The sequence below is a fragment of the Ochotona curzoniae genome, unplaced genomic scaffold (genome assembly GCF_017591425.1).
Source record: "Ochotona curzoniae isolate NIBS_2020 unplaced genomic scaffold, NIBS_Ocur_1.0 scaffold_2453, whole genome shotgun sequence".
Lineage (NCBI taxonomy): Eukaryota > Metazoa > Chordata > Mammalia > Lagomorpha > Ochotonidae > Ochotona > Ochotona curzoniae.
Genome location: NW_024467094.1, coordinates 10,372,179 through 10,391,540, shown reverse-complemented (window position 1 = coordinate 10,391,540; position 19,362 = coordinate 10,372,179). Strand labels below are relative to the sequence as shown.

The 19,362-nt window shown below is 38.0% G+C and overlaps 1 protein-coding gene and 1 pseudogene across 1 annotated transcript; both read right to left on the bottom strand.

Moving 5' to 3' along the window:
* Nucleotides 1-1,540: 1,540 nt before the first annotated feature.
* SPATA22 (spermatogenesis associated 22) lies at nucleotides 1,541-16,243 on the bottom strand. The gene is made up of 8 exons (XM_041001300.1): nucleotides 16,201-16,243; nucleotides 13,512-13,640; nucleotides 12,159-12,219; nucleotides 11,946-12,041; nucleotides 7,264-7,606; nucleotides 5,590-5,716; nucleotides 4,465-4,562; nucleotides 1,541-1,732 (listed from the first exon to the last, which is right to left on the bottom strand). The coding sequence occupies exons 1-8, from the start codon at nucleotides 16,241-16,243 to the stop codon at nucleotides 1,541-1,543; spliced, it is 1,089 nt and encodes a 362-aa protein (XP_040857234.1).
* Nucleotides 4,084-4,238, bottom strand: LOC121170621 (annotated as a pseudogene).
* Nucleotides 16,244-19,362: the final 3,119 nt, after the last annotated feature.

The following is a 19,362-nucleotide window of genomic DNA, read 5'->3' as shown; positions in this document are numbered from 1 at the left end:
CTGTGTGTGGAAACATTGATAGAAAGCAGTTCACCATCAATGTTTAGTCATTGTCCATCTAGGGAATGAAGAATAGATCTGTGTGGCTGGACCACATATTGGGAGGTGCAGAATGGTTAGAGAAGACATAAAATAAATATTAAAGAAGAGTTTCAATCTCTACATAGAAATACAAAAATGTAGGCATTATCCTATGGCCCACAAAAATTTTTCAGAGGTCTTTAATTTCCTAGAGTACCACTAGGAAAGATATTTTGGATACATTGTAAGGGAGATAATATCTCACTATAAACCAAGTCCCCACAAACATACACCAGGAGAGAGATAAATCTGTCACTAACAAAGATGAAATTTTTATGACCCAGCTACAAGCAGATACATGTTGTTAAATAGAATAAAAGATGAACTATCCCAGACCACATTTAATTTCTCCTGATATCAAAACAGAAATAAAAAATAGCTTCTCATGGCTCTTGAAAAAAACTTAATAATAGCCTAAACCTACCAACATCCTGCCATTTTCCATTTATTCCTGATTGCCTTTTGGTGCCACTCTTTTCTCACCCTGAAGCTGATCATGAGACTAACATTAACATTTATATATTCTACAAGCAGAGAGAGAGAAAAAAAAAAGAGAGAGAGAGAGGCAGATATAGACAGACAGACACACAGAGTGTACATCCATCAGTTCACTTCTCAAATGCCCTCAATGGCCAGGCCTGAACTAGGCTAAAGGCAAGAACCAGAAACTCAATCCAGGTTTCTCACATGGAGGAGGGCAGAGACCCAACTACCTGCACTGTGTCTACTGCTTCCTAGAAGACATATTAACAGAAACCTGTAATCAACAGCATATCTGGGCCCCAACCCAGGCACTCTGAAATGAAATCCTGGCATCACCCTGGGGTCTTAACTACTAGGTCAAATTAATATTGAATATTAGCAAATATGCCATTTTAATATAAGCAATAAGTTATTTTTCAGAAATGCTTTTCACATATATAAAGCTTTAAATATTTTATTTTATTTTATTTTATCTTTAATAAACACAGAGCAATAGCTCTGGCCCATAGTGTACAATGCTACATTCCAATACCTGTGTGAACATACAATGAGTATAAATCAGGGCTATCTAAAGCTTCACCTCCCATCATCACTCCTCCCATGTTCACAGCATTTGAGCTCCTCATTATAGTCACAAAATTATAGTCATTATAGTCACTGTGAACCACAGACCCTTAGTTGTACCATACAGCACCAGAATATATTCCTTCCATATCATTGTATTTTAGTATCCATTATCCAACCTGCCCATATCCTCACTACTTCTACTAAACACCTTGTATATACCCAAGTTTGATCTCAGAAGCCATGTAGGGTCAGGCCCACTTAATATTTGCATGAGGAGATTTAAATATTTTAATTCAACAAGTAATACGTATAAATGTAGTAATGATAAAACCATGGAGATAATAAATTAAATAATAACAGAAAATGCTTCAGTTTAGTATTCAGTATTTTAAAGTCCCCTTATCCCTATCTAAACTTCATTCATTACTTTAGTATAATATCTCATCTCAGCATCAGCAATTTTAACAAATGTTTGGAAAGTTTTTTGTTCAGAAACAGATGCTGGTCTGACAGAAACACATTTGAAAATGTTCTTCTTCTGGTCATAGTTTCCAACACACCTATGAACTCGGCCTCTAATCAGTCTTGGAAGTTCACGATCCTGTATGTATGATATAAAAAAATTTCATCAGTATTTCAAATGTCTGAGCTAGGCCCCCATTGCTGACAAAACTATGATAGGCAGATGCATATATGGGTATCTATGGGTGCCCTATCAAGAGGACAAACCCTCAGTTGGAAGGGGCATGGCTTCCAAGACAAAATGGCACACTCTTTTACCAAACTGCCAGAGTTCTACTTTCAGTAACTGCCAAAAGAGGTGAGTTTATCCAGGTGAAAACAAGAAGCTGGATTAAATATGCTGCTAAAAATCTCCTTGTATCAGTTTCGTATGTGTGCTGCCAAAATAAGCACCCTTGTATGCATCAAAGCCATAACAAGACAGTGAGGAAACACAGACCACATCTGAAAGAGTATGAAAATAAAGAAACCATGAATAAAATTAAAACATTCTAAAACGACTTTCACTCAATGGCTACAGAAAGCACTAAATATAAGAAATAATATTGATAAAATTACATTAAAATAAAAAATTAAGCAAAAGCTACTATTAAGAATGAAAATCACAGTATAATTTTTAAAATTTACAATACACAAAATGGACAAAAAAAATCTGTGCCTAGAATAACTTTATTAAAGCTCTGATCAATAAGAAAAAGGCAAATAACACCACAACTAAATGGTATCTAAATGGTCAGTAAGCATGAAGCAGTCAGTGTTGCGGTGAAGTAGGAAAAGCCGCTGCTTACAACAGCTCATGCACCTCACAAGGATACTGGTTGAAGTCAGGGCTGCTCCACTTCTGATTCACCTCCCTGCTAAGGGCCTAGGGGAAAGTACTGGATGATGGCCTAAGTGTTTGAGTCCCTACTATCCATGTGGGAGACCGGATGAAGCTCCTGGCTTTGGTCCCACCCTCATGGTCATTTCAGAAATAAATAAGTGTATGAAAAAGCTCCCTCTCCCTCTCTGTAATTCTGACTTTCAAATCAGCGAAATCTTGAAAAATCAAACATGAAATGATGATAATTTCCTTAGTAACAGGAAATCATGAAAAACTGAAAGAACACTAAACTGAGAGAACCACCAGATGGCTAAAATACTGACACTGCCACTTGTTGGCAAGAGCACACAGAAAATATACACTGCTTGAAAGTACCTAAATTGACACAATCTCTTAGAAAAAATCTGTGGCAGTAACTACTATATCAGAACATACACATGATCTATGATCCAGCTAACTCACCTTCTAGGTACATCCCAAACACAAATGCATGCCTATAGCGTTATGAATAACCAAAAGTCTGAAAACAACCCAAATGCTCGCCAAAAATAAATTGAAACATGAAATTGTGATACATTTATATAACAGAAAAAAATACATATCAATAGAAATGCATGAACTACAGCTACATACATAAATACAGACAGATCTTACAAATATGCTGAGTGAAAGAAATCAGACATTTTAAAATGCCCTGGGATACTATCTATATAAATTTCAAAAGCAGGAAGAGGATTTCTGACATTAAGTCACAACAATGGTTACTTCTAGGCAGAAGACAGCAGACAGTGGATGGAGGAGGCAAAACAGTTTCAGAGATGATGGTAAGGCTCTGTTTCTTAATCTGGTCAGCATTAATTTTGTGAGACTTCATAGAGCTATGCAGCAATGTGTGTTTTTCTAAACACATTATACTTCAATAACAGAGTTTTTTTAATTAAAGAAAAATAATAAACATTCAAGATGTAGAAATAAATATAATATTTATGTGTTGCTTCTGATTTGTATGTGTTGGATCCTGAACATTTATGTTTTATCATGTAATTTCTTTTATTATTTCTCAAAGTAGGTTAATCCCTCTTCTACATATTTTTTTTAAAAATTTGAAGCTCAGATAGTTTAAGCAGCATAGATCATACAGTTAAGCAAATACTAGAATCCAAGTATGATTTCAGAATTGAGACAAATTTCAGAATTAATGTAATACCATTTACAAAGTATACAAAGGTCACAAAAGGCCCCAGTCCTTTGTCATTTACAGTCTTGTCTGTCACCAAGCCTCTTACTGATATCCAAGCCTACTCCTTTCACCAATTCTCAGAAACAGTACCCTACTCCTACAAATTCCACACTTTGGCAATCATAAAGTAACTTTTGGTTCCCCGAGCATGTCAGGCTTCCTCTTAATTTCGTGCCTCTGCATCTGCTGCTCCTTTGCTTTAGAATTCATTGCAATCCACTTCACTTTATCCAATACTTTAACTAGAAATACTAAAGTTAACCCTAAAAAGTCCTTACTTAAAGACCTAAGTTGCTATCATCTTTGAAAATCCTTCTGATTCACTTCAAGAGTACTCCGAATAAACAGCACTATCATGAATATATACCACAGTGTAACATTTACACATCTTTCTACTTGAAATTATAAACTCTGAAAGAGCCATTTATCACTCTCATTCCATTTTAGGGAAAGGTTTTCAATTAGCAATAATCAGCCCGCGCATAAACCTCATTGGCTATGATACTGCCACTGCACAAAGCTACTCTCACATTCCATTTATTCCCCTTGCATCCAGCAGTGTCTGACACACAGCAGAAACTTCATATTAGTTAACCAAATACATAGCTTTAATATCAGAACTAAAACCAAAAGAAAACTTAAAGCACAACTAAAATGTTAATGGAACTTCTATTGCAATGGAATTATAGCCTGTATTTTTATATTTTGCTGGTATAGATTCTATAAATAATACTTTAAAAGTACTCACAATCTCGTAAAATACACATTGCACAGTATGCTTCCCATCTCTCAAAAGAAAAGTCTTTGAATAATGTGGACCAGGTGTAACAGCTGAATCTAGAACAGCTTAAGCAACATTGAAATAAGGAAAAAATCAATATGGGTAAAATGCAAACAAAATGTAACACATATTTAAATCATTGTTCCCCCACATTCATTTGAAAAGTGTTTTGCCAAGGAATGCTACTGACCAACTGCTATTGAAAAAACTTCTTTTGCAAACATATAGGCAGAAAAAACATAAGGTACTTAAGCACCCAAAAGCTAAAATAAGATTAAGACACTCTTACTACTCTACTCCTATGATGAAAAGACTAGAAGAAAACACAAAATTACAAAACTCAAGAAAGCTGGACTAATGATCAAGATAGCTCTATCACAGAGCAATAAGAATGTTTTAAGAAGCAGATTTTCCTGACACAATTTTATACTAAAAAAAAAATTCCTGACCCTCTCAAACTTAGAAACAAACTATTAGAGGGACTTCACTTAAGAATTTAGAAAAATTAAATTAAAAGTATGAGTTTAATTACTGGCCATAAATTTTGTAATTCATTTATAGTTTTTTATAGTATGCATTGTCTACATTTTAAGATAACAAATTAACTATAGGGTGTTTATTCTTAGCAGTAAAAAAAAGTTCCCTAAATATTCTTTCAGATTAATTAAAATATGACTTAATATTCAGCACATAAAATTCTAGATTAGTGGAATATAGAAGAAATAACACTAGATTGTGATAAGAAGGCCTCATTATTAGGTCTATTTTTGCTGTTATCTTACTTTGTGATTTCAGTCAGGTCTTCTCATACTTTATTTGTTTCATTTTTTCCAATTCCTCACCTAACTTCATGGACTAATATAGACTGCTTGAAGCAGTCTTTCCAACTGTAACATTATGAATCAGAAGTCTACTACACAAATAACCACTTAATTCATATAAATCAATGACTAACCAAAAAAAAAAGTGACAACAAATTACAATCTCCTCTTACATGACTTCATTTTCCAAGATCCCCTTGACATTGCTACTGATATTAAAAACTGTTTTCCAAACAGCGTTACTGAAATATTTTTGAAGTACAATACATACCTAATACTTCAAAAAGAAGTACAGTTTTCTGTACATGTTCACGCCAATACTTCATGCTCTCAATAACCGCAGAAACAATTCTTAAAGTATTAGTTTTTTCTTTAAAATGTAACTGAAATGAGGCTTCCTTTTGAAAAAAAAAACATTAGAAAATTATTTTGTATTTCATCTTTCACCTCCTTATAATAGACAAATGAATAAAGTGTGCACAAAGAACTTTGCAGAATGTCAATACAATCACTTCCTTAAGTTAAAGCAATCATTGCCATATTGTAAGAGAAGAAACTAAGATGCATTTGAAAACACTAGAGAATTATTTATTACAGGAATCCATTCATTTTTCATTTGTTGAATATTTCTGAAGCACCAAGAGGCAGATCCTGTACAAACTCATACTAGCAAAACAATTACTTTCCTTAATGTACTCATTCTCTAACAGGGAAACAGACACAGTCATTCATTTGAAAAATGCTTTGCTATGAAAAGCTATTCACCAAAAGTTCATTGCAAAGACTTTTTTTTTTTTTTTTGCAAACATACAGGCAGAACAAACATAAGATACTTAAGCACCCAAGGACTAAAAACAGTAAGATACTCCCATGATGAAAAGACTAGAAGAAAAAATAAAATTTCAAAACTCAATAAAACTGGACTAATGAATGGGTTATGCCATGCAGGAACACAACCACAGTTAGCCATACATTTTAAAATAAGGAAAAAAAGGGAGAAATCTAACCAACCCTTCCCACCCTTTGATGTCCTCCTAGTGACTCCTCCTGGCTGTTAAGTAATGGATCCCAGGATTATGCCTTTGCAGGATGTTTCATTTTGCCAGAACCCAGAAAACAACGGGTACAGAATCTGTTAGGTCAAGCAGTGGAAGGCGATTATTCACCTATTCCTCCCTAACTATGTTATATAGAAAATGTTTACAAAGAATAACCAAAGTGTGTGTACAGTGAGGAAGTAAAGCTAGAGACAAGACACAAACCAAAGCAGAGATGTTATCAAACTACATGCCATGTTTACAGAACCATGAAGAGTATGAAATGGATAAAACATTAAAGAATTAGTAAAATACGAAATAGAAAGCAAGGAACTTAGGACAAGACTCTAATGCAGAGGTTAAAAAACAATGCAGTCCCCTCCAAATCTAACCCACCCACTTTTGGGGATCTTTGTAAACTTCACTGGAACACAGCACATCCACTTACGTATGTCTGTGGCTGCTTCAAGCTACAGGCCAAGAGTTGCGTGATAGAGCTGAGCAGGCACAACAAAAAGGTTACAGCCCAAAAAGTCAAAGATATTTACTGTCTGTCTTTTTGCAGAAAACATTTTCTACTCTATTGTTTAAAAAAAAAACTTAGAATTATATTTTAAAAGTCATCTGCAAAAAAATAAGCAATTTTCCATCATATGCATAAATAAAAGGTTAATATCAAATATGATAGGAAAAGTCTAAAGGAATTATGCAAAGGAGCAGTCACCACCCCTCAAAGAAAATATTTTGCAAGCTAAAATCTAACTGACTCCAACGGAACTGGGTATTTGTGCTATTCGAGTCATGTATGTCATGGGATCAATTTCAAATCTTACTTCCTTTGCAGCTTTCCAAAAACTTATTTACCTCATATTCTCAAAAAATTAATAAGCAAGCCATTAAATTTTTACCTTTGGAGTGCTCTTTTCTGGAATATCATCCAGCATTTTGTTCTTAAATTGATTTTGCTGTAAATTTGGCTTAAATGCCTGTGATGCACTATTTTCACCTAGGCCTTTTACTGTGGAACCAGATAACTTTGGTGAATGTGTCTGTCTGAGTTCCTGAGTTTCTCCGTGATGAGATAAGTTAAGACGTTCAGACATTTTGAATTGTTTCTGGCGCTGAGCTCCCAAATTCACTGGACAAAAGTTATTTCCATCATTTGCCATTGGGTTTGTTCTTTTACACTGAGATGTAGTATCATTTTTATCCCAAATCTGTAAACTGGCAGTTTTGTTGCCACCTCTGTAACTGTAATAGCAAAAACAAAAGTTAGTTATTTCTCTATGCTTTTTTAATTAAAAAGCAATTTATGCAAACATTTCATTTTCATGGCAATGTTTATAAAGTGATTTTTAATTAACTAGTTAGAAATCCCAAACACATCATCATCCTACAATTACTATTTCTCTTCGGATAAGGATACTGACCCCTTGTAGATATAACATACCCAAAGTAATACAGCAAGTTACTTACCAGTCCAGAATCTGGAGAACGTTGGGGCTATAAAAGATTTTTAAACTATACTAGCCTTTGTACTGAGGTGGGTATCTTAAAGCAGTAAGACTTTAAGCACATGTTTGTTAACACTTTTTCTTAAAATTATCCACAAAGTGGGGCCCGGTGCAACAGCCTAGAGTAAGTCCTCACCTTACATGCACCTGGGTCCCACATGAGCACCAGTTCAAGTCCTGGCTGCTCCACTTTCTGTCCAGCTCCATGCCTGATGTCTGGGAAAGCAGTAAAGGATGACCTAAAGCCTTGGAACTCTGAATCCATGTGGGAGACCCAGAAGAAGCTTCCGGTTCCTGGCTTCAGATTGGCTCAGCTCCAGCCATTGCACTATTTGGGGAGCAAACTACCAGATGGAAGATCTTTCTCTATGTCTCTCCTCTCTGTAGTTCTGCCTTTCCATAAAAAATAAATAAATCTTTAAAAAATCTTTAAAGCGAAACTATAGTTTGTCAATGATTTTAAATCAAAAGAAAACAAAGACAATGTAAACATTTCTTTTATCAGATATTTTGTACTTTTACTGTGTAGTTTAAAAGCCCTACTCATGAACCTGTGGTAGAATGTATAAACTACACTAATCTGAGTAGTTGTCAGCTGATTAGAACATTTAATGAAGCGAAAATCAAAGTATAATTTCTGAGATTAATAATTTAACAAGACTAGTCCAAGTTATAAATTCCTAATTCTGAATAATGTTCCTAAAGATATCACAAGCATTACAAGAAGGCAATCAATATAACCCATAACTTGTTTAAGAAAACTGTCCAGGGCCAGCATTGTGGCATAAATGGTTAAAGCTGCTGCATTACAACGCCAGCATCCTATACAGGCACCAGTTCAAGTTCCAGCTGTTTTGCTTCTGATCCAGTTCCCTCCTAATGCACTTGTCCTCTAGGAAAGCCCAAGTATTAAAGGCCCTGCACCCATGTGGAAGTTCCAAAAGAAGCTCCTGGTGCCTAGTTTTGTTTGGCCTACCTCCAGCCATTGCAGCCATTTGGAGAGTGAGTCAGCACGTGCATGATTGATCTTTCTCTCTCTCTGGCAAATAAATAATTAAGTCTTAAAAAAAATAGTCCAGGGCCCAGCGGCATGGCCTAGCGGCTAAGGTCCTCGCCTTGAACGTGCCAGGATCCCATATGGCCACCGGTTCTAATCCCGGCAGCTCCACTTCCATCCAGCTCCCTGCCTGTGGCCCAGGAAAGCAGTTAAGGACAGCCCAAAGCTTTGGGACCCTGCACCCATGTGGGAGACCCGGAAGAAGTTCCTGGATGATGGCTTCGGATCGGCATAGCATCGGCCGTTGCGGTCACTTGGGGAGTGAATCATCAGACAGAAGATCTTCCTCTCTGTCTCTCCTGCTCTCTGTATATCTGACTTTCCAATAAATAAATAAATCTTTAAAAAAAATAGTCCAAAATGGTCTAGGCTCATTAGCGTTCAGGTACAAACCTGGATTTTATGGGATCTAAAGTTTATACAATTTGGGAAGTATTAAGTAAATTAGGTATAAAATTAAGGATGGAAATAATAATCCAAGATGAAATTTTAAGTTATAAACATCATAAATATCACAATATCCAGATAAACATTGATGTTACTATTAACTGCTTGACATACTACTATAAGACATCTTTCCTCTACTGTTCATCTATCTCTGCATATAATCACATCTTTAATTTTACAGTTTTATTTTCATCAGAGAGATAGAACTACAGCTTTGTCTTTCCTCTCTCATGGCTGTGGAAATCATTATTTACAGTACAGAAAGTCTCAGCTTCACAACTACTTACATTACAGTACACCTGAAATTCCCCCCAACATTTCAGAAGGTGCCCCTAGCTTGGGAAACAGTCCTGGGATAACTAAGGTCTTATTCACCTTAATGAACATGTCCCTCACACAGATGCTTCCTTGGAAGCCAATCCAGCTTAGACAGGTCCCCTACACCCCAAACAGACCTTGAGCCCCATGTTGTACTGCTTCCTGAGCAGGATAAAGGACAGCATGTCCCTCAGATTGTTCTCTCTGGAGAAAAGCTAGTCTCAGAGGTTCACTGTGGACTCTAAGCCCAGGACGTTGAGAGGACTAAATGTATGCAAAGGTAAAGCTGGCCACCCAACAACTGGACCAGTGGCCCCAAGAGCATCACTAGAATAAAATAGGCAACCCAAGGGGATACAACACATTACAGAGACCAAACACTTCACATCACTGGTTTCTTCTCTGGCCCATGGATGAAGCCATGACTTTGAAGGGAATAATACAAATAAAAACCCAATGCTTTTATGCATCACTAATTTTACAGTAAAGTCTCCTTTACGAATTTTGGATCTTTTGACAGTGCTTTACTCAATTATTCACAATTCAGAGTAATAGGATGGAAAATAACAGCTCTGTTAGTTCCCATACAGTCTTAATTTAAAATATATATATATATATGTAAGAACCATTTTATCAGAACAACAGAACTTACACTGCAACTTTTTATATATATATATAAAGGCATGTGTCATCTTCCCTTCTCCTACTCTTTTTGTCTGCCATCCCTATCCCTCAAATAAAATTTTCAATTGTAAAATTTTATATTAGTAAATTAGTAAAACAAGTATTGCTTTATTTGGTTTTAGACTGTAATACAAAATCAGCAGTGGGAAGAGCAATACTCGAAAGGTCCTGGAGAGAGGTTCAAAAAACTACAACTTCCAGGCCTGGCGCGATAGCGTAGCAGTTAAGGTGCTTGCTTTGAATATGCTGGGATCCCATATGGGCACCAGTTCTAATCCCGGCAGCTCCACTTCCATCCAGCTCCCTGCTTGTGGCCTGGGAATGCAGTCGAGGATGGTCTAAAGCCTTGGGACCCTAAATCCATGTGGGAGACCTGGAGGAGGCTCCTGGCTTTGGATTGGCTCAGCTCCAGCCATTGTGGCCACTTGGGGAGTGAACCATTGGACAGAAGATCTTCCTCTCTGTCTCTCCTCTCTGTATATCTGCCTTTCCAATAAAAAATAAACAAATCTTTAAAAAAAAAAAAACTAATATTTCCAATTTTTTTTCTCATTTTGGAAAAGCCAGAACCATCTAAAAGAAGGGAAGCTGTTGGCGTGGAAAAGCACAGCAGCACAAAAGATATTACTGTACTGAAAAGAAAATAAATTCCCTTCTGTCTCATCAAAATGCCTGGGAGATAATGGAAAGCTGAGGTTTATGAGTATTTAAAATAAGGCTCTCCAACAATCACCAAGGGTTTTAAAGATCTTACTATTACACATTATAAGAAATATGAAGGAGAATTATTTAAAATGACAAAGACATGTTAAATGGCAACATAACAGAGAAGTATGAAACTCAATGATAAAGACAAATATATAGGACCGGGGCAATAGCCTGGTAGCTAAATCCTCGCCTTGCATGCACCACCTGGGATCCCATATGGATGCTGGTTTGAGTCCCAGCTGCTCCATTTCCCATCCAGCACCCTACTTGTGGTCTGAGGAAACAGTAGAGGGACAGCCCAAAGCCTTGGGACCCTGAATCCACGTGGGAGACCTAGAAGAAGCTCCTGGCTCCCGGCTTTGGATTGGCTCAGCTCTGGCCGTTATGGCTACCTGGGGAATGAATCAACAGACAGAAGATCTTTCTCTCAGTCTCTCCTTCTCTCTGATCTGACTTTCTAATAAAAATAAATCAATCTTTTTTTAAAAAGACAAATAAACTATACCATAGGAAGTCCATATCTGTAGATACTATATCTAGGAATTCAGATGCACATAACATATTTGAAAAAATGTTTATTCTGATAATACATCCTTTTTGTCATCATTCTCTGAACAATATAGTGGTAACTATTTACACAGCACTTACATTGCATTAGGTGTTTTTAAGTCACCTCTAGATGATTTAAAATACACAGGAAGATGTACACAAGTTAAATGCAAATACTATAGTTAACTAGCTTTGGAAATTTCTTAAATGTCATTCTCCCTAAGAAAAGAAGAGACGAAAGCCAAGGAAAGAAACAAAAGGTATAAAAGGAAAAGGAGACAAGGGAATAAAAGAGAAAACTAAGTAGACTTACCTCCATCCACTCTGGCCTCTGTCAGTATCGGGTTGGACAAGTTTAGACACAGACTCCTGACTTCTCGGGGGATGAGAAACTGAATGTGGTGTTTGACTTCCAAGAAAAAATATTTTTGTTAAATATTAATAGCCTATTTTCAAATTAATAAATATGAAATATATACAGAGGAGCAAAAATAGGTAACACACACATACATATTTTTTAACATACCTTGTGCTCCTTGTTTTCATTAGAGGAGCCAACTCTGGATTTGCAGCTTCCCAGGCCCAGTCTCAAAAGTAACAGAGATCAAAGTAAGACACGCAGTATTTTTAAGAATAGTTACTTCATACTTGTTTACTTCCACAAATGCAGATGTCAATAAAATAATTCCAATTCAGAAGTATGATAAAAGTCTATAGGATAATGCTGGATGAAAGTAGTAAAACAAGTATTGCTTTATTTGATATTTGAAATTTTTAAGTGTATAATAAGATCCTATTCAGAATTTTTGAGTTTGCCCTAAAATGTAAACGTATATAACAAGTATATTTCAGAATTTTCTGCCTGCCCATACCTTCTACCAAGAGAAAAACAACCAGCAAACATTTAGCACTCCCAACAATTAAAAAGTGAAGCCATTTAAAAGATTAGGTATGCCAGAGGCTCTCTGTCTCTAGGATTCAAAATATCAAGAGACACAGAAGGCAGCTAACCAATGGCCTCTGTAAACTACAAGTATGGACACTTCCAGAAATGACAATTGAATTCATGTTGCGCTAGCTGGATCTTTAAGGCAGCAGACTGGATGAGTGAGTTATCAGACCATTTGAGATGCTATAACAAAACACCTAAGATTGAATAATTGATAATAAAATTTACTTGTAGTAGTTCTGGAGGCTGAGAAGTCCTAATCAAGGCACCAATACACTCAATATCTGGTGAAGGCTGACTCAGTTTCACAAATGGTGCCTTTACTGTGTCCTCATACAACCAGAGGAGAAAAACATTTCCCTTGTACCTCTTTTATAAATTGCCTAATCCTATAATCATCTTCCACAGGGCCCATCGCTTAACAACACCACTCTGGCGATTAAGGTTCAATATAGGAATTTTCAGATCATAGCAGAGTGCGGAGTCAACAAATGAAGAAAAGCAAAATGTTTTAAGAAAAAGAAAATGATCAAGGCCAGGCATCAGAAATTCTTGGGCTTCTTCTCTTCCAAAAGTCTTTTATTATTTTTCTCCTGCTTCTATGCACACTTCCCATTCCTGAGGCAACCTGAATTTTTCTATTCTTTACCAATGAGTGTATAAGTCAGAATATCTATGTGTTTTGAGAAAGAAAAAGAACTTCACAATGCAAGTTTTTTAGAATAAAACCTTGAACTCTAAGATACTCTGTGGAAGTGCTAAGCTGCCCTTGTAGATACACGAACTATTAACCTGGAATTCTCAGAAATAGCAAAATAATATCCATTTTCAGGTAGGGGAAAGAAGAAAATCATAACTTTCTGTTTCATTATAATGAGAGAGAATTGGTCATTTTGTTTCCTGGAAATCATCAGTGACTCATTGTGTTACCTGCTGGTAGAGGAGGGAAATCGTAACTGTCGGCAGCAGAGCTGATCCCTGAGTCACTCTGAAGCGGATTCGAAGTTAATGGCTGCCTGGTCCTTTTTCTCTGATTGAACAATGGTACAGGCAAACAACCTAAATAGAATATGCCAACAAATGACTACAAAACAGGCAAATAATTATGCCTGGCTGTAGAATAATTATTAGTATGCAATACACATTTTGAATTTTTCTACTTCTACATGTTATTATGCTTATTATATAGTTCCATGCCCATGAATTGATTTTACATTCATTTTTTTTAAAATATATTTATTCTCATTTTACTTGAAGGCAGAGAGAGATAGAAACTTTATCTACTGATTTACTGATTCACTTTCAAATGCCTACAACAGCCAAGGTTAGGCCAGGCCAAAGCAAGGTGCCTGGGATTCCACTCCCAGTCTCTCACATGGCTGACAGTGACTCACGTGCTGCTTCCCAGGGTGCGCATCAGCAAGAAGCTGGATGACAGTGGAATACCCTGACTCTGCATCAACCACTGGTGACCTAACTGCTGAGCCAAACGCTGCAGTGCACTTGCCCAAAAATTCTACATTCTTTTTAAAGTTACATTTGACTATAAAGAATCCTTTCTTATTCTACATTAATATTGCTTTAATTACTCCTGCTTGAAAGTAATTTCCACCTCCTTACTCATTGCTAACCCTTTCCAAATCCACTTTTTGTTTTAATTTTCCTCATATACCAATCCAAGGGAACCCTGCAGTGCAACAGAGGTAAAGAACCAAAACCAAGTTTTTCAAAACTCTAAATATTCTTTGCACCTTTTAGAGCCATGATTCTCAAAGTTTTGGTTAGCTAAAAGTTATCCAAAATTTTGCTTAACAAGCAGGTAACAATATCTCACTTATTACACTTTATTACAATAGTTTTGTCCTGGCTCTAATTTTTGAGGACTTCAAGCAAAGCACTTCAAGTGTTTGTAATGATCTTTTCTATGGATTATTTTAAGAATGTCTTAGGCAGAAATAATACTTAGCCTAAATGAAAATAATTCTAAAAGATGGCAGAACTGAAGTACCAAGTCAGGCCAAAAGTCAGAGACATAAACCAAAATCTAGAAGAAAACTCAAAGGAAAAAGAGGTCCAAAATTTTCATAAATTCCTACATAATAAGTCCTTGAAACAACCTGGGTAGGATATAAGCGTCCCAAATTTCAGTTCATATGTCTTGCCACTATAGCATTTTCAGGCTAATTCATTATCACTCTACTACAGAATACTGGCTCCAAACACTCTGATAAAAAGCAAGAATTATGTGAGCTCTTCAGTCAGACTGCCTGATTCTTAATTATGACTTCAAAGCATGTTGGAATTATAACCCCAAAGTAAAAACTTGCACAATTTCCTTAAACTCTTTTGTGCTAAATAACTGATACCGGGAAGCAAGACACCATAATGACTAAGAGCACAGAAAGGGCCTGATCATAAAATTTAAAATTTTGGTTCTGAGCATTAATATATTATTTAACTTCTCTGTGCTCTGGTTGCTCTTCTGGATAACAGAATGGTGATATTAACAGCCTATCTTAGAAAGTATTGTAAGGATTAATTTAAATGTCTATCATGCAGTACATACACCACAAATAGAAGCCAACATAGTGATGTGGTTGGTAAAGCTGTCTTCCGCCAATATCAACATTCTAAGTGCGCATCAGTTCATGCCCCAGCTGCTCCTCTTCCTATACAAATAACTGCTAATGGCCTGGAAAAGGCAGCCCCTGCACCCACGGAGGAGGCCAAGAAGCTCCTGGTCCCTGGCGTCAGCCTGGCCCAGTCCCAGCCACTGCATAGCTCTTTTTATGAATGAACCAGCAAATAGAAGATTACTCTCTCCCACGTCTGTGCCTCTATCTCCATAATTACGACTTCCAAATAAATAATATTCTTAAAAGCATAAATAATAATAAGCTTTAATTATCTTTATTGTGTTATCATTTTTGCACTCTGTGATTACAGTGCGCCAATCTATTGGGAACACAGAAATAGTAGGAAAAGCTAATGGGAAGACAAAAATTTTCTGGAACTATTTTGAACACATCACAAATACAAATACATTTGCTTTCAGTTTAAAAACATAGAGGATGTGTAGGAAGGACAACAGATTAACTCTAGGTACATCTGATCTTACTCCCACCTTTGCTGTCAAGACTTTCCTTCAGTAACTTATTTTACTTCTTTAGGTCAAAAAGTAAGACATCTAAACTAAATGTCTTTTTCAAACTCCATTCTAGGGCCAGGCATGGTATCCTAATTGCTAACGTCCTTGCATGTACCAGAATCCTGTATGGGTGCCAGTTCGTGTCCTGGCTACTCCATTTCCCTTCCAGCTCCCTGCTTGTGGCCTGGGAAAGCAGTCAAGGATGGTCCAAGGCCTTGGAACCCTGCACCCATGTGGGAGACCCAGAAGAAGCTCCTGGCTTCCGGCTTCAGATTGGCTCAACTCAGGCCATTGCAGTTGTGAAGATATTTCTCTCTTTCTGTGTCTCTTCTCTGACTTCCCAATGAAAACAAATCAATCTTTAAAAAAAAAAAAATCTTTCTTCTAAAATGTTCCATCTATAAACCATGTATGTAAGCATTCTATGGTATTTACTAAATACAGAATACATTAAAATAAGTTATGCAATACCTGCTGTACTTCGAGTTGAATTTTCATTTAGGTTTCTCTTCATTTCCTCCAATATCAAAGTCTATTTGATATTCAAATTTAGTATACAAAGTTGTTTGATAAACCTTTGAAGAAATGTGAAACTCACTGTGTCAACACAATCAAAAGCTCAGCTTAACAATCACAGAAACTATTATTTTAAACTGGTTTCAAACATAACACTTAAGGGAATCCGCTGCTTCCTGTATAAGAACTGACAACACAGAGATGGGCATTGTGGTACAAAGGCTTCAGCCCCACTCGGGACACCTGCAACCCTTATCTGAGTGCCTGACTCAAGTCCTGGCCACTCTGCTTGAAATTCAGCTCCCAAATTAAAATCCTAAAAGTCAGCAGATGAGGAATCCAGCCCCTGAGTCCCCACTATCCAATTTGGAGATCTAATGGGAGTCCTGACTCAAGGCTTCTGCCTGACCCAGTCCTGTCATTTGAGGAATGAAACAGCTGGAGGATCACTCCCTTGCTCCCTCGCTCCCTCTCCCTTTATAACTCTTTCAAATATTTTTTTAATCTTTTGTTTAAAAAAATATGATCGAATCAATTTCCAAGTGCTGTTCAAAATCAGTTAGGAGCAGGGCAACTACAGCGTTGCTTCCTAAACACTGTTCTAAGGCCGTGCCTGTAAGGATCAAAAACACACAATGGGAAGAGCTCTTGGGCAGCACTTTGAAGAGGCAAATGGAGGAAGAACTGGCATACAAGTGCTTGCCAGCAAGTGAGGGGACACCCACTGCTGAAGCATCCAGGACAAGGCAGCTCTGGGGCCCACTTTAAAGCACTGGACCCATCGTCTGCTTTGAACACTTGTTAGCTGGAGCCGCCTGGGTGATACAACACAAAGTTGTCTCTGAACGACCAAAAATAATTACAATGTAGTATAGGGAAAATAGTTGGGCGGGGGGAGGGGCACATGGGAAGGGTGAAAGAGGAAATCCTTGAGCCTATGGAACTATGTCATGAAAAATAAAAACTTAAAAAATTTAAATGGCTAAAAAAACGACAATGACAAATTTCCAGTTTCTACAAATCCAACAAGTAAAACGGGCTTTTTTTTTTTTTCTTTCACAACAGAATTTGATTTTTCTCTGTGTGTTTGGCATGTTAAGCCTCAGAATATATTTCAGTCCTTTGCCAGCCAGGCAGGTGACACACCTACACGGAACCATCTCTGCTCCAACCGAGTTCATTACTCTGCGAGACAGCCAAACCTGAGACCAACCAGTAACAACACACAAATCCGAATGAGGCGAATATTAATTTCCCAATATCGCTCGGCAACATAAAACCCTCGGCCACAAGAGGCTGGGGACTGTCGCCGCTTGGTTTCCACACTTGGGACTTGGAACCTGTTACAGCAGCCCTTTAAAACTGGTGTCGTTCTAGAAGCCCAATCAGAGGCTGCCGCTTTTCCTGAAAGACACTGAAAGACCAAAGCGACGCCCACCCTGTATCTAAGGCTGTCCTGTCCGAGTAAGTAAGCAAACGATATTTTAAAAACCTTAAAGACGAATCCTCAGCCCCTGACTGGGGGGCTGCTATCGTTGGGACCTGAGTGACGTTGATACCCCCACAAGTTCACTTCATTCCCAAACCCACCCCCAAGCCCCCTCGCCCCAAAACAACCGTCGCCTCAGGCGGGGCTGAAGGCCCCTCGAAGGCAGCCGGGACAAATTCTCACAGGATTCATGTTCTCGCCCAACTTCTGGGACCCAGCCAGGGATTGGGGACAGTTTGGTATTTAGATTCAACACAAGAGCTCCGCCTTCTCGGCTCTTTACCAACACAACTCACACCTTCCACCCGCACCTCTCTCAACCGTCGTCCGGCCCACCTTCCCACCTCAGGAAAGGCGCGGCAGAAAGGCGCTTGTGCGCAGGCGCGCCCAGAGCTCACGCAGGCGCAGTTCACCGCTGTTGCCGAGGTGGCGAAGCTGCGAGTTCTAGAAAGGTCTTTGCTGAACTCGAACTAACATTCGGGTTCCTTCCTTGGTGTTCTTACGCTGTGAGGGTCACGGCAGGAGGGTGGCTTTTGCTGTTTTTCCCATAAACGGTAGGCCCCTGGCTTGGTCACCAGGGAGGCTGGCGGTGGCAGAGCCCCTGCCCCACTGGCTTCTGCCCGTGCATGGACAAAAAATGATGGTCCTCCCTTCTTCCAACTCCTCGGGCGTTTCTTAGCTCCTAGACTATCAGTTTCTAAGATTCTGATGACAACTTATGATGTGCCTGGACGCCACTGACTGGAAGGCTAAGGGCATCATAGCCAAGTCGGACGTGCCTTGCTTCTTCAGGTTCAACGAACTGTGAGTTAGATGATCTGGGAGTTCAAATCCCCCAGGAGGGAGTGGGGAGAGAAGAGGCCTAGAACTCTAGAACTGTAACTGTTTTAAGTAACTAACAGTATCCTTAGCTTGTTCTGATTATGACTTATTTATTTCCACCCGGAAGGATGGTCATGGTAGGCAACAATTACAAGGCAACAGAGAAAATAAAAGTAGTAGAGTGAACAATGGCGTTATACATGAGACACCTGATGTTATATTAGAGAAAAGACCTTCTCTGTCCCCATTCTGTTTTGGAAACAACTCTACCTTAAATTTACCCCCTCCAAAACGTATGGCACTGCAAGCTGTTGCATTTACTTTTGAGTGCTTCAGAACAATATGTATTCCACTTAATAAAGAGATAGTGACAACTAGAGTGGGTTTCACTTCTGTGCTGCCAGTTCTCTGAATTCTCAGTGAAGAACTAGGCTAATTTTAAAATGTATGGTTTGTAGGGGGCCCAAAAATCAAGGGCTCTCCTGGGAAACAGGGAGTTAAAAATCTTTTGGAAGTTAACTTGGTGTAAGAGTCCCAAAAGCCTCCGTTGCTCCAGTTCTAAGGAATTACTCTCCTCTTTTCTACTAAAACTCTCCACAGATGCCAAAATCTGAATGCCATGAACGAGGTAAGCATAGAGAAAGAATGTGGCTTGTTTTTTGACAGGTCAGGGAAACTTTGTGAATGTGCAGTATGCTTCAGAGTGCTAATCTGTTAAAATTCCACAGAACAGGGGTTCGACATTCAGTAAATAACTGAAGCAGTATTTCCAGAGAGTCTGGGGCAAAGGGCAGAGCAACAAACAG